General features: G+C 31.1%; 4 protein-coding genes across 4 annotated transcripts in view; 1 reads left to right on the top strand and 3 right to left on the bottom strand.

The window, feature by feature from the left end:
* LOC119679096 (sex determination protein fruitless-like) overlaps positions 1-15,881 on the top strand; it is a 66,660-nt gene that overhangs the window by 21,088 nt on the left and 29,691 nt on the right. The window lies entirely within an intron of this gene.
* Positions 1,713-2,652, bottom strand: LOC119679094. Its single transcript, XM_038091265.1, has 2 exons — positions 2,453-2,652; positions 1,713-2,350 (listed from the first exon to the last, which is right to left on the bottom strand). Exons 1-2 carry the CDS (start codon positions 2,507-2,509, stop codon positions 1,952-1,954), a joined length of 456 nt encoding a protein of 151 aa, XP_037947193.1. The 5' UTR covers positions 2,510-2,652; the 3' UTR covers positions 1,713-1,951.
* On the bottom strand, positions 3,825-4,576 carry LOC119679092. Its single transcript, XM_038091264.1, has 2 exons — positions 4,450-4,576; positions 3,825-4,340 (listed from the first exon to the last, which is right to left on the bottom strand). The coding sequence occupies exons 1-2, from the start codon at positions 4,483-4,485 to the stop codon at positions 3,840-3,842; spliced, it is 537 nt and encodes a 178-aa protein (XP_037947192.1). The 5' UTR covers positions 4,486-4,576; the 3' UTR covers positions 3,825-3,839.
* On the bottom strand, positions 9,372-10,670 carry LOC119679091. The gene is made up of 3 exons (XM_038091263.1): positions 10,028-10,670; positions 9,785-9,971; positions 9,372-9,728 (listed from the first exon to the last, which is right to left on the bottom strand). Exons 1-3 carry the CDS (start codon positions 10,562-10,564, stop codon positions 9,625-9,627), a joined length of 828 nt encoding a protein of 275 aa, XP_037947191.1. The 5' UTR covers positions 10,565-10,670; the 3' UTR covers positions 9,372-9,624.

Here is a 15,881-nt window from a genome sequence, read left to right as displayed (position 1 = left end):
TTGGATGGCATCAGTTGTGCTGCATAATGTTAAGGATTTTGTTGGTTTTTGGTGCAACTTAAATGTAATGCAACTAACTGCCCGTACGTGTGAATTATGTGTGTGCAGTGATGCAATCATAATACCAGGGAATGTAATATTGGTCACTAGGATTTACGAGTAATGCAATATTTTGATATTTAACCATGTTTCGGCACATAACTCATATCCTTTTTCTTCGTTTTACTGCATGAACAAATGTTTCATTGGAATTTGCAATATTATCAACTCAATTGGCAGTTATGATGAAATATTCGCGTTGCTCTTTATTTTTAGAAGTAATCATTTTTGCAAACGTTATTGTTTTATTATTAATAAATAGTCTTTTTTTGGACTTTTTGGACTACTCAAAGCTCAATATTTAAATTGTGGACCGTATCCTTTGTTGTGTACGTCTTGCTTTTAGCGTTGTATATGTCAGTTTGAGTCTGTGATATCCTTATTTTTGGTGGCATATATTTTAGTCGATATGTTTGGAAGGTATTTTTTACATGTTATCAGATTATGGAAAATGGCAGAAATAATCTGTCGAAATGTTGTGGTTTTCAGTTGAGTTGATGTATTTGCAATTAAATAATTTTAATATAGAAAGGACGTGACCATGTTGTACTAAACCTGCTTATATTACTCGTTACAGGTGTTATATTTATGAAACATTCTATATAATATTGTTGATGTTTCAAAATAATTTGATTTGAGTAAATTTTTATAAAACTTCAAATAAGATGTTAAGAAATTTAAGTTAAGGATGGATATTACAGAGAATGGAAATGATAAATATGAGAATATGGACCTTAAAGCAAGATATATGAGCAGAATGCTTCACATTTGCGAGGAGATGAATAGTATTTGATTAGCTTTAATTATATTTGTATTTTATTATTATTTGTTGGTTCTGAACTTTTTGTAGTCTGGAAAACTAAGGACAGAAACATGTGCATTAGCTAGAATACTTAGTCTTATGACGTAGATTAGACAGCAAATGAAATGAAAAGTTTTTCGGGATACTAACGCGGCGCTCTGCCATTAATAGATTGCGCGGGAGTTGGTGTGGTGGAAAAAAAATGGAATATATTAATTATTTTTTATGTCTTTGTCTGAGACTACAGATAAAGTGTCTCAAGTGTTTTGGAGCCTCTTTCTTCATAATCTGACAAAAAGAACGAAAGTACACTTATCATATTTTTGAAGCTTCATTTGAAAATCAAATAGTTAAGATAATACGCAGGGATAATAACAGTTTTCTTAAACTACCTCTTTCAGGCAACTTTGAGAACACCACAATGAGCATCTTCGGCTGGAAGTATTGGCAGTTTTTCGAGCTCGCACCTTCTCAATCTAACTTGACACGGTTACTACTAATGCCACGAAAATATGGCAAAGTTTCGAAAGTTTGAGAGAGTCACATTAGAAGAGTATCAGATACTAGATTACAAAATTTATGCTAGATCTTAAAAAAACATTTTTGTCAGCCCCACATATTCATATATGATGTTTACTAAAGCTGTGCTACAGATACTTTTAACAAGTTTTCTCTGAGTAGAAAAATCTCTGGATGCTGATACTAAGCTCTGTTTTTTTCTAGTGCCTAGTTGATATAAAATCGACACTGTAGATTTTAAATAAAATTTTAATTTTATGATGCAATACAATATCACTATTAATCAAAATAAATATTTTAATTTTATAACCCTCCAAAAGTGATTGATCTGGTTTTCAAAATAGTACTCAAAATTTATTTATACATCGGCTTAATTTTAATTAATTTCGTTCCTAAACAAAGGAGTTTCAAACATTTTATTATGTCACGTTGTTATCGCTTTCTCGGCAACAGATAGTTAGTCTCATACATTAGACACTTCCATGGCAAAACCTAACAGACTAGTCTCACTCAACGATTGAATATTGTAAGTCAGTGTTTCTCTCTCTGCTCGGTTATATGTTTTTTTAAAAGACTTAATCTAGTTCTTAAATCTAAATTTTCTTCAGGTGAGTTACATTCTTCAAACATTTGCATGGCAAGAGAAAGTTCAATAGGTTTGTTATGTTCAATGGCTTCATTAATTTGATCCATTGCAGACAATTGAGCAGTCAGCTTTTGAACTTGAGCCGGCTCTTCTGGCATCTTTTTTAGCGACTTGGTGCATTTCCCATACTTCAGCTCATGCAAGCCGATCTCCAATATGTCAAGTTGCTTTTTCACATTTCGCATATTTTCCGCAATGAGTGCGTTAATTTCAGCCATAGTTAACCTAGAACTGGTGGTTTTGTTGCAGTCCTTAGAAAGGCTTACGTTACTGGTTGCTTTATCCTATGCAATTGTAATGATTTTATGTTTAATGTACAATATATAAATTATTATTAACAAAAATACTGAGAACTTTAAAAAAGACAATTAATTAGGTACAATTACCTGTTTGGGTTTGCTGCTTTTGTTCAACAAAGTATTCTGTCTACTTTCAGAAGACATTCTGACAAGAAGACATCCGCTAAGCTTCGTGATATAATTTTGTAATTTAGAATTTTGATACTAAAGAATTACTAAAACGTAAGCCAAAAGACTTTTTAATAAAACTTTATTTTTTTTCTTTACAAAATTTTTTCCATTTGTTTGACTGCAATATATGTTAACATATAAAAATCATGGACAACTAATTTTAAAAATATTTTAAATAAAATATAGAAAAATAGTACATAGAGTCTTCCTTTAACAGGTACTTTTCCTAATATAATTGGACTCAACCGGGTGTTAAATTATCTTTTTAGTTATACTTTTATACACTTACAATCTGTAGTTATTATCTATATAGATGGCTCAAAAAAAGAGAGTGAAACGAAAGTTTTTACGTACTCGAGAAACATCCATACTAACTTCCAACCACTTGCAGCGTCTTTCATGTTAAGAAATACATAATAAAAAATAAACTAAACTATTCAAGCTAGTCTAAATCGTTTTTCTCTATCACTATGTTTGTAGTCAGGCAGCCATGAAAGTAATTGAATCCAAGACAATGAAATTATTGATTGTAAGACACCATTGACGAACAGCGAATATCAGAAGGTCTCGTTTTTCTGGGTTTCACTGGGTAGGAATATTGAATAATGAATGATGAACGAGGCACATAATGACGCCAATTTATCAATATAAACCACTTAATTAGAACTTTCAAGGACTATAGAATTCATAATAACGATGTAGTACTCGCGAAGACTATAAAGTTGGCAGAATCTTAAGATCTATATTAAGCGAGAAAAAACCGAAAAGACGTTTTATCATTAGTAAGCCTGCAGTTCGTATGCCTACTATAATATTTGCAGGATACAAAGGTAAAGTATTTCGCCATAACTTCCCCACTGAACAGTAGGGTAGTTATAATGACGATCAGATAGAATCAATTAATTGCTCTTTTCCTTCACAAAGCAATTTTAATGTCTTGGAGACCGAGAGCGTTTCTTCACTGTTTTTACAGAGTGATTTAAAGTTGCCGTGGCAAATCTATTCACCTCTATCTGAAAGAATAAATGGTTTAAGAAGAACAATATCGAGAGGTAGCAACGGTTAATGTACTTCGCTTTTCATAAATATGTTCGAATAGATATGTTGGCAGTTATATCGCCATTCGTCCTCTCAATTATAGAACTACAATATCATATTTTTGTAAGGATTTTGTTTGACAAATCACACATATTGTACGTTTGTCAAGTTAATTATGATATACTATCACAACGGACTGTTGGAACTTTTTTTTCCGAATGACTTAAAATTATTACTAGTAATGAAAAACTTTTTTAAATGATGTTTAAGCCCCTTTAAAATGAACCGATTTATTCATCATGTGTTGGGGTCTTGCTACTTTTTCCGCAACTGTAATAACTCTCGATGGTGGGAATGCGTTATTGTCAATTTTGAAGGAAGAACTAATTAACTTCTTATTCTTTGAACTTTTCCTCTTATATGACTGATCTTCAGAAAGTTTAATTTTTTGGTCATACTTTTCGATCACTGTCTTTAAAAGAGCATTTGGGATAGGTGGTCTATGTTTAATATTACGTTTCACTTCATTCATCATTGCTATATTAGTAGCTGGTACTTGTATTCGGATCTTCTGTTTTTGCTTTTTTTTTGAAGCCTCAGCCATTTTTAGCTTAAGAACGTGTACATTACTCTCTAAAATCTTAACTTGTTTCTTAATAATTTTAACATTCTCTAGAATTTGCTGTATAATATCATAATTATTGTCATTTGAAGAGGTATTCTTTGTTAAGTCCATAGATATTATTGTGTTTTTTGAGGCTTCTGACTATATAACAAAGAAATTGTTTTCTTAATAATTTTTAATGCAAAAAAGTAACTAAGTACAGACTAAGTAAATATATACTAAGTAATGATATTGAATTTTTTTGACTTACGAGAACGTTTCTTATCTTTTTGCTGTTAGAAGGCATTTTGTTGAATTTTGGAAAACTATTTAGTAATTTAGATGTTTGTGAGTTATTCAATTAACATATAAAGGCCAAAAGTATTTTTATTACAATATTTAATTTTATTTTATTTATTAAAATAATTCTAAAAAAACAATATTATTTGTTTGAAAACATCCGAATCATAGCCAACTATTATTATGTAAAACTACTCGTATTATAGTTTAAGTGAAACATTTATAAATAAGGTACAATATTCATTATTTATGAAGTCAAGAACTCTTTCTTCTGTGTCTATCATCTAATGCAGTTTAAATCTGATCAGTCACTTACTCTATGACAATATGCTTCTTCATGCGGAAGATTTATATATATTTTTAATACAAGCTATTGATTTACACATAAGCCTATACTATCATAACGTTAAGCGATTATATGAACACGGGATTTTTTATAAAAAGTTTTCCCAAAACAATCTAAATAGAGCATCTATTGTTTCGTGCCTTTTCAAGAGGCAAGAAAGACTTCAGATATCATATTAATCACTTCACATTAGTTGTAATATTTGCTTAGTTAGTTATTTAATGCAACTTATTATTAATATAATAGTAATTTCAAACATAAAAATATATGGACTTACATAGAGCATTAGGTCGCTATAATACCAATAGGGAATTAAGCTTACCTTGTCAAGAGCTTTTAGTAAATCGTCGGGTTTGTATTAGAAATCTTAATATTTGCAAAATTTGAATGTTAAGACTCTAAAATTTTATAAGATAAGTTCACTACTAGCTATTGGGGGACATTAATCTGCTCGTTTAACAATCGCGTTAAGAACAGGAAGTTAGCAGATCATCAGTAAGCTTAGCAGATTAATTGTAATTGTAATAGGAGAGACTAAGTAATTGAATTAACAAATTCTTTTCTTTTCTTGAAAATATATTTCTAAAAATATACAAAATAATTTTATATTTTTTTTTAGATTTTTTTCTTGGTTTTCCAACACTACCCCATTTATTTTTAATTCCTTTCTCTGAAATAATTTCTTTTATGAGGCAAATTTTTCTAGAAATTAATTAGGTGTGCATTACAGTTTTTAAGCACAAGTACGTGTTAATTTATTTACGACTGTTTACTCCCGCTATTAACTGAAAATTGCAACATGTAAAGCAAAAATTGCATTAAAAAATTTCGCAGTAGAGTAGCTGGGAAGCCAGCTGAAATCCAAATTTGTTTGAAAACTTTTGAAATGCATTACACTAATTAGTTTATGCTCGTGTTAATTTGAGCTAATTTCGCATGCCTCGACGGGAGCACAAAGTGTTTATAGGGCTTTTGTGATCGAAAAGAAAGTGAAATTTGCGAAAACCACAACTCGGGTAAGTCAATTTTTGCTGAGGGAGTCTGGAAAGCATTTAACACTCTAGCGCTTATAAGTATTTTATTAAGAAACTGAAATAAAAGAAACTTAAGCTAGTGTAATGATTTTGAATGCAGCTATATTATAGAGATGGATGAATAGTTTTTGTAAGAGCGGAAGGAAATAAGTATATAACTTTTCGATCTAGGGTCCGACTTTTAATGACATTGTCTATTATAAAATAGATAAAGTGTTGGCAATGGCATGTTTTCTAATAAATCAGGTCTTACCATCACGCTTCAACTGCCGAAGCATTGCAGTGTCTTTCCGTCAGATATAATGGCGGTTCACTATGCAGCGAAATGGTTTCTATACAACAAGATCGCCGATGTAAATATTGTTATTTTCGCGGAGAGCCAAGCTGCTAACAAATCTCTGATAAGCATTGCAGTTACATTTCTAATAGTTGGAAATTTTCTGGCTTCTCTTAACAATCTAGCTAGACATGTTAGTATCCAACTCACATGTGTACCCGCACACAGCAACATCTCAGGCAACTGCAGAGCATATCAGCTGGCAATTAAACAGAAATATATGTGTATAACTTCCATAAATTCGACCTGCAAATTTCTACAAAATGTCAAAACTGATTTAATTCAAACTAGACTAAAAACTTACCATTCAGCTGCTTCAACTAAAGCGAAATGTGCTTAGGATATTACGGTATTGGTACTGACAGGTGATTGCGTACTAGAAACATATGCTATTAGACTGGGTTTACTTCATAATGACATTTATCGTGGTTGTGGCTCTGCAAAGGAGATGGAATCTGTGTTTCACCTTTTTTGTCAATGCCTAGCATTGAGCAATAGAAGAATAGAAATTTTCAGAGAATCTTTTTTTACAAAGACTTGTCAGAACGTTCCTATAACCTTTTGCCATCTCCTACAAAATTAGATCCGTGTCCAAGTTTATAGACTTGTCGGGTTGGTTCACTTTCAATTGAATGAGACAGTCGTGTCTTTCAGCATTGACTATTCGCTGACCATTGTGATCTTTTGGAGATTCTTGTGGAGTACATATGAACAATATTAATCCGTAGTATCACAAAGGGCCATTATTTAAGCTCAAGCGGGCTTGGGTGTGTAAGGCTGCCACTCCAACCTAATCTCACCTATGGTGATAATTTGATAGTTGTTTAGTTCCTTAACTGTAATAATGATAACTTTAGCTTTAAGCGTCCATGAAAGCAAACAAATCTTTTGCAAATCTATATAACTATAAGTGTTAGTCTGTAGTATGGAGACCAATCCAGTCATCTTCTAGAATATAATTTTTCTTTAAGATTTAAAATTTAATGAAAATATTCCTTCCTTTTTTTATAATTTCGTTGAATTTAAAATAACGATATTCAAAATTTCTATGTAAATTAAAGTAACACAAACTTTTCTATTAATTTAAATATCTTTTGTTATTATTCTACTCCCTTTCAAAATTTTTTTTTTAATTTTTTTTAGATGCTTTACTTCTTTGTTATTCGTTTTCATATAAATATGTCTGGCTTGCTCCTACATTGCCACAAAGTGACCGAAATTTTTTCACTTAAAATATTTTTAAAAAAATTTACCAGACATACGCCATGTAAGCGCTCAAACTGGCTGCTCGTTTCCTTGCTCGATTTTTATTTCCCCGTTCCGTTTGTTTGGATTGTCCTGGTTTTTACTTGGTCCTTTCGTTTTTATTTCTATTTCTATTTTCATTTTTATTTCTATTTTAGTTTCATTCTATTTTTGCTTAGTTATTTTTATAAAATCGACTTTCCTAAAGTGTGTGGCCTTGTGTAAATTTATACGATTTTTAACTCTTGCTGCCCCGACTTTTTTAGCCTACATAAATCCTTTTTCACAGCCTGTAAAGTTCTCAGGTTTTTTGCGAAGTTTATAGTTTAACAATGCGAGGAGCACAGAAGCATGAAACGACATCGACTTTAATGTAACAGACTTTTGATGAAATTTACAAAAAGTTTTTAAATTACATATTTTTTGCTTTATTTTTTTGAAATTTAAGTTACACTTATTTTTTCATATTAATTGTCTTTTGAACGTTAAATTACATTAATTATGGTCAAGTTCAAAAATAGGCTTCAGATACGATAACATTATATATATTAATTAATATTAAATAATTAAAAAATACAATACGTATAAATAAACTAATAAAAAATATATATAAGGTATATTATCAACAGCGGCACTATGCAACATCCTTATAATACAATTTCAGGTATATTTTTCAACCAGGACATAACCTTAAGAGCAGCTCAGCCTCAGGACAATTCGAGTTCGGATATAGTACTTTCGCCTGTTCTCTGAAGAACAAAAAATTGACTATGTATCCCCAAATCCACACTTTAAAAGAAACTGGAAAGTTATGATTTCCATTAATTTAGATAGCGCCGTTAAGAAAGAAGTTGCCAAACTGCTGTAGTTCGCTAAGAAACCTGCCGATCGTCTTTCAATTAGCTCACGGATCAGCATTGCACTGTTAAAAAAGAATTTGTCACACTGCCGCAGTTTCTCTTCTGTTGACACTAAAGGCTCATTTGGTCTATACTTTTGACCAAGCAAGTCACACCTAATAGTATACGAGTATCGTTATCGTAGGATTGCAGAAATTTTTCTAATAGCTCCAAACTGCATTGGTTAGCGTTTTTCAATTAATTTAGGCTGAATAGTTAATAGATACAATGTTTTTATGCTAATATTAATGTATCACTTTCATTGAGTTGTGTTAAGAACGCGAATTAACTTAATACTTACAGGAAAAAGATGTTAATGCGGTTTCTCCTATGAAATATTCGAGTTTTTAGTATAGAAAAAATATAAGGAAAACGATAAATGACGAGAAGATTTGGAAATAAGAGGAAATCTCTATAATTTATTTCCATAAAATCTATCCCATAAGATTAACTATAGTTTTGTAAACACCGTCTCGCTTTCTATTGAAATGTACATTAAGTTCCTTCCGTATATATCCAATGGACCTTGATAGAATAAGAAACTTTTTATGCGATCTAATAAAAGGCCATCTATAAAAGTATCTATTTGACGAAATTTTTCTATCTCAGTATAGAAAAAACAGTTGGGATCAAAAAAAGAAAAAAGTAATAAAGGTAGAGTAGATCTCGATAGTTAGAAGCCCTTCTTGAGCCTTTTAGATTCGAAAATAATGTAAAATAGATTATCTATTATCTCTTAAGAATAATTTTGTTCCGAAAATCAGCTATATTGTTGTGTGATGTTTTCCATTGCAGCTAAAATGTTGAACTATATATATATATATATATGTTGAATCGTTTAACTTCTAGGAGGAGCATAGGGCCCCACAAAATGTTGAATTGAAAATATTTGAAAAATTTAGTATTATTTATTTTTTATATTTATTTCATAAATGTTTTTATTTGAAGTATTGTTTTAAAGTAATAAGCATAGTAATCAAATATTTATTATGACTTATATTAAGTAATATTGCTTTACTTAAATTTGTCCAGCGCACTCCATATGATATTAATGTATAAAATCTAAATTTAAATTAACTCTGTTGTTTATATATTCCTAGAATATTAATTAATACAACAAGGTTACTAACATTTTGTGAGTATTTGTGAATGATTATGAACTATGTAAATATAGGTGTTATATACAGAATTATAAGTTAAATTAATAATTCTGAATATTCTGGTGAGTTGCACTGGTTGGTTAAATATTATAGCAATATAAAAAAAATTATATGCTAAATAATTCTTAGACTTTATCAGTAGAGTTTTTAAATATATTCCTTTCTACCCGTTGAACTAAATCGTCTTGTGTACCTTGATGGTTAGTTCCAACTATTTGCGAAGCATTACCTATTATTTGATCATTTTTATTACAGACAGAAAAAAAATGTATTGTATATACATACTCTCACGGTTACTACCATCCCCCTCCACATCCTTCTTCCACATCTCATGAGCAATTTGAATTAATCTGGTGAAACTTGTAACATTTTCGTTAAGAGTATTATCCAATTCCGGGTGTATCCTAGCGTTCGATCCAACAACTTCATTAACATAATGAGTATTATTCAATCTCGAATATAATTTCCTTGCCTAATAATAAAAAAAATATTTATATTCATTGACACATTTTTTAGTTCAATTTCTACCTGAACACGAAAAGCACGGTTAACCCTTCCATCTTGGTCCACTGGAATGGCATCGACAAATTGTACACATTGTTGCACTTCTTCAACCTTGTCATTAATTTCCAATGATTCACGTTCATTGTTAATCTCGTCACGAATTTCTTCTACGTCCATATCACTTTCACTACTTAATGTTATAAGCTCATTCTCACCTTGTTGCAGTCTTTGAACTTTTCCATTAGTTCCTAATGGATCACGTGCATTTTTAATCTTCTTGTGAACTTTTTCTTCATCCTCATCACTTTCACTGCTTAATACTATACACTTATCGTCATGTAAAGTTTTCGTTTCAGGTTCTTGCAACTCATGATCATGTTCTTTAATTACATGCTCACTAAAATTATCTACATTCTCGAACTTTTCACGACAAGTGTCACAATAAAAATCCAACCTGCCTTTGGAAACATTTATTAATATTAAACCAAAACTATCAGCCAATATTTCCATATCTTCCTCTACACGTTGTCTTTGTGCGTTGATTTCTAGCGTTCTAGCCATATTTGATCAAACTTTTTGTGATATATTATGGAATACAATTTTTTTAATCCGCGTTATGTCGAATAAAAAAAAATGACATCGATACTTATGACATCGCTTTTTGATTCTATTACAATTCTTTACACAAAACTTGACAGTTCCGCTAAAGTATTGCCCAGCGAACAGTAAAAAAATAGTATCATTCACAATAGAGTTTTGAAAATCATATATCCAAGATATAATTTATTTTTTTTTTGTTTTTTTTTTATTTGTAATCTATTATATGTAAATAATAATATGTAAATTTCATCATGTCCTTATGATAATTCGGATTATCGTCCTCCATTGAACACAATAAATACATTTATAACTTATGGATATTGTATTAAATGGGAGGTATAATACATGCAAAAGGCTCATCTAATAAAGCTATAGCTAATGGGTTCACGTGTTCGTTTAGTCTTTCAAGGTATTTTGATGTATAATTTCTTATTGCTATGAGATATCTATGAATACAGTGGTTCTTTACAAACTATCGAGTATTTATAATTAATCTAAGTGTTTTAGATTGTAATCGTTGTAATATTTCAAGATTTGAGTTACTTGTAGTAGCCCACAGCTGTATTCCATGTGTCCAGATTGGTGCAATAATCGTTTTATATAATTGGTGTTGAAAATATGGTCTTAAATATTGTCTTGCAGTATCGTTAGAAAGGGACTTGTTTTTGTAAAATCAAATAATTTTACATATGCAACGATGCACAGTTTCCTCACTTTCACATAAATTATTAAAATACCCACGTCCTTATCGATAAAAGTTCTTAATGTATTAACTTACAAAAGTTAAGTTAATTAACTTAATAAATACACAGATATGTTAAATAGATTAACTTCAATTTTATTTGAGTGTGAATGCAAAATTTTTGAATAAACACGTAACCGTGAGGAAAATTGGCATTGCAAAAGTTTCATTGCGCTTTCCTTTTGGCATTTTTTTACTCAATTTACTTGAAAATAAATGAAAATCATAGGAAAATATTATGCACTAAATATGAAAGGAAAATTTTGTGAAAATCTAAAAATTCCTTAACCCTAACACGCTCCCACATGCACATGCTTACAAATCAATTCAGAAAGCTTATTAAAATTTACACGGCCAACACGTGTTCTCGACGCATTCGCCGCTGCAAACGCATTCAGTCAACGTTTCAGCCGCAAATGAATAGCGAAGGATCATACCAAGTGCATGCACACATGTACACATACATATGTATATGTATGCATATATGAGCTGTATGTTGGTATGTTACGATATTGGTTTGTGTACAGGTGTGCAGGAGAGGGCATTCATAAAGGTCGATTTGATATAAACTGGAAATGTTGTGTACATGAGCAATTTGCACATTTTAACGGTTTTTTGTTATTGTCGTTGTTATAGAGGTTATTGTTGTTGCTGTTGTTGCTTGATTGTGATTGTTGTTGTATTCGTAGTTTCTATCGTTTGTTGTTATGTGTTACATGTTTTTACTCTTGCCGGAAAATAATAAAAAATTGTTAGTACTTTTGTGTAAAATTTTTTCTTTAAGCATTTTCACAGTCACTTTTGTTGCCTTCTGTGGTTGGAGTCAGTCACGTGAGCTCCAAGACTGACGTGTATGCATCAAAATAACGTAGCGTTAAGCTAATGTAACTTAACAGTACGTTACGTTTCATAAGCACGTAAACGTTAAAGCAGTATTAATGTAAACTATTACATATGAATATGTTCGAATTTTGTCATGTTGGCACTATCCCAGAAGGAACTATTGTGAATGACTGAGCATATCAAATATATTATAAGTAATATGAGTTCTGTTCCACAAGCTACTCGTAGTAAAACTCAAGTAAAACACAAGTAAAGGTACAAACTGAGAGCGTAATACAAGTAAGAGACAAATTACGCTCTTTACACAGATTTTCATAAAACAGCATTGTGTAATATCTGATGAGAACACCAGTGCCGCGGAAACAAACAATACAAAAATTGAAATTCAAACCAAAACAGCTGATTCACACATCAACAAAATTTTACTTGAAATAAAATGTACGAGTAAAGTCTGTGTAGCATTTTCAAATATCAACAGGGATGTTATGCTCTCTCAGATGCTTTGATTTACACGAAAATTTGCTGGTGGAACGAAGTTGTGTATACACAGAGTTACTCAAAGTTATTACAAGTAGTTTGTGGAACAGACTTATTATTTGGATAAATTTTTCATATTAATAAAAGTTTAAGCTGTCACATAAGATTATTATGATTATATGAGCAGAGAGAATATTCTAAATGAAAAACGAACTAGATTATCGAATTGAATGTTACTGGTACATTCAAATATTTTTTATTAGTTTACTTAACTTAAGTCTTCTTAATAGCATTGCTTTGATGTGATTTCCAAGGAAGACCTGTTTCCAATTCCACGCAATGTAAGAACACAAGCGCAGAGGCAAATCCAAGTTGTGCACGGAAATACGGACATAGGTTAGAACGTCATCAAGGCGGTCCATATTTTATAATTTTTTTTTTGTATAAAGTGAAAAGTGAACAAAAGAAGAACTTATGTAAATAAAAAAGCACAGAAGTTTACTGTTTATTATATTATTTAATATTTAATATAATACATTATGTTATGTATTATTATATTATTTGATTAAAGAAGAATATGTCATATCATCAAAAGTCTGATTTTATTTGCTGCACACGCCTGCCTACTAACATCTTTGCCCAGTACAAACGTGAGTCGTTCTTGACTGCGTTCAATAAGTTCCGCCTGCCAACCCGATCATTTGCTTACTGTCACTAGTTGGTTGTACCGAGTGCCTTAAAATAATTGGTCAACTGATTCTTCCTACGAAGATGCGGTCGTTCTCTACCACGTTTTTCATCATAGGTATGCATCTAATATTAGTTAGGCTAGATCAGGGCTGTTCAAAGTACGGCCCGCGGACCGCATGTACCCTGCGACTAATGTTAGTGCGGTCCGCGACATGTTTTTAATCTGCTACAATTACGCAAATTTTCTTTTGGTATACTGGTAAAACCTCTTTATTTTATTTTTACGGTATACCAAATAAATTCATTTATTGATAAATTAAGAAAACTAAATTTAACATTATAACCGTATTTATCTTATAATATATTTATATCAAAAACTATGAACGTATGTATTTGTTTCTGCGGCTCTTCAATCTGTACAGAAATTTGTCTTAGCCCGCGATCGCATTTGGTCTGGACAGCCCTGCACTAGATTATACCGGCAAACCTAGCAATATACTTAGACGTATTGGTCAATTGTATACCGTATAAGAAAATTAGAAACCGAAAAATCATCTAGTACGTTTTGAAAAGCATAAAATTCTTTTCATATAGACATTCTGAAGTCGGCCTGATCTTGATAAAAAAAGAGCTTCTAAAATAGTAAACGAGAGCTGGGCAAGATCTTTAAAAACTTTAGATCCAAGCAAAGTCAAAAGATACCGCACATATGCTTGACAGTAGCAAAGCAGATGTAAGGAACTTTCATCGTCTTCTTCACAACCGCAAAATGAATGACTAACGAGAGATTCAGTCTTTAAGTATGCTTCCTTAATAGGCTGTCAAAAAACCTACCACAAGACTGATATCTTTAAAGGGCATCTTTATGAGAGTGCTGAATTCTTGCTTAATAGAACGCGGTCAACTTGCTTATAATTGTCTGTATATCGTTAAGCCTTTCCATTGTTCACTATTATCGAATGTAAAGATAAATTTATTCCAACCGTTTTCAATAAAGCTCAATTTTGTTGCTGGGTTAGTATTTTTAACAAGAATCAAAATAAAGATTTACCTACTTCATGTGCCCTGTAAGTGGTATTCAAGGCAGCACGACCAAATTTGCTACGTATATTATTTTAATTTGTATGAGATGAGAAGCAATTCTGTCACATCCTCTGAAACAAGGATGTATCATAAGCAAATGCAGTAAAATCTCGTTGTAATATCATAAGTGTGATGATGTGTGCAGCAATCGCTTTCCTTTTGCATATTCAGGCTTCTTATTTATTTGTGGCTTACAGGCTTCTGGTGCTGGAATAATCTTTGTAGCCTTTTGAGTTCTCTCTAAGAAGATTTGCGTTGTAATGCGACGTATCAGTGGCACTTGCAATACTCATTTTATTTTAATGTGCATGAAGTTTCCAGTAAATTATATAAAATTCGTAGGCTGTTCTCGCCTTTGGCTTTTGTATCTCGCAATTACGGTACGGCAATGCAATTACAATATTTTAGGTTTGCATTGTCAGTGTAAAGCTCGAGGTGGCCTTAAAAATAAACCCAATAGTCCGTATTCGGTCTGACTGCACAATATCCTTAATGGATAAAGGGTATTGTAAATTGTAAAAAACAAATAAAAGTTTTTATTATTTCTAATAAAATTTAAAAATTCTAACTGTATGAGTTGTATTTTATTTCCTTGCAAATTTGTGGAAACACAACTAAACATGTAAAGCATGTCAAATGTACATAAATATAAGTTATAAAAAATTTGTTATATAAGTTTTATATTTTGTTTTCATGTTAAATAAAAGTTAGCACTTCATGTATAATTCCTTTTAAATCTTTTGAACGTGTTTATTACTAATTCAGTAGAACTTTACATACATGATAACCAACTAATCGCGGGATATTGCCAACTATTTATGTTGTCATTGAGTCAGAAATAAAAAACAATCTATTTCAGAAAAAATCATTTACAAATAATACTAAAGTAGTTAGTTTATGGTTAGAAAACAAGTAACATATTTAAAAGGCGGCCAGAACCATAGCAGGAGCCTAAACCAAAGGACATGATTGGTTTGAGGTGGTGCTGAAATTGCATTTCGCTCCACGCATTTTGATGGTTTTTTTAAATTTAATTGTAATAATTGTGTAAACTGCTTAATCATTAGATAAAAAAATAGTCTTTACAAAACAGTGCAATTGTTGACTGTTGAAAAAGTAAATCGGTATCTTGAGACCCAATAGGTAGTATAGGTCAAAATTTGTAAGTTTGCACATGTGTAAAAAATTTGTAAAATTTAAACAAGGAAGCGGAAAACCAAACTGTCAAAATGAATAGTTATTAAAATTTTAATTCAAAGTTACTTCAAATCATTTAATTTGCTCGTGTCTTAATTTGATAATGCCTCGAATATATTCTGGTTAAGTTTTGAATAATCTTAGAACTATTCTTCATTTTCACTATATCTTCATAAAATTTTGATCTCATATTGATTTGATCATGTGTTATTTGATAAAGACTTGATATGATCATGCTTTCATCAT

The sequence above is a fragment of the Teleopsis dalmanni genome, chromosome 2 (assembly GCF_002237135.1).
Source record: "Teleopsis dalmanni isolate 2A chromosome 2, ASM223713v2, whole genome shotgun sequence".
NCBI classification, from domain to species: domain Eukaryota; kingdom Metazoa; phylum Arthropoda; class Insecta; order Diptera; family Diopsidae; genus Teleopsis; species Teleopsis dalmanni.
Note: the sequence above shows the minus strand (reverse complement) of the source record. Positions and strands in the feature narration are given on the sequence as shown.

What these genes read in the sequence shown, in the direction of transcription:
- LOC119679092 (XM_038091264.1), bottom strand. Translation starts at nt 4,485, where the DNA reads ATGCCTTCTAACAGCAAAAAGATAAGAAACGTTCTC. An exon ending in AAAAGATAAGAAACGTTCTC is followed by an intron (nt 4,341 to 4,449) that starts GTAAGTCAAAAA and finishes TTTGTTATATAG; the next exon opens with TCAGAAGCCTCAAAAAACAC.
- LOC119679091 (XM_038091263.1), bottom strand. Translation starts at nt 10,564, where the DNA reads ATGGCTAGAACGCTAGAAATCAACGCACAAAGACAACGTGTAGAGGAA. An exon ending in ACCGTGCTTTTCGTGTTCAG is followed by an intron (nt 9,972 to 10,027) that starts GTAGAAATTGAA and finishes TTTTATTATTAG; the next exon opens with GCAAGGAAATTATATTCGAG. An exon ending in GGATGGTAGTAACCGTGAGA is followed by an intron (nt 9,729 to 9,784) that starts GTATGTATATAC and finishes ATCAAATAATAG; the next exon opens with GTAATGCTTCGCAAATAGTT.
- LOC119679094 (XM_038091265.1), bottom strand. Translation starts at nt 2,509, where the DNA reads ATGTCTTCTGAAAGTAGACAGAATACTTTGTTGAACAAAAGCAGCAAA. An exon ending in AAAGCAGCAAACCCAAACAG is followed by an intron (nt 2,351 to 2,452) that starts GTAATTGTACCT and finishes ACAATTGCATAG; the next exon opens with GATAAAGCAACCAGTAACGT.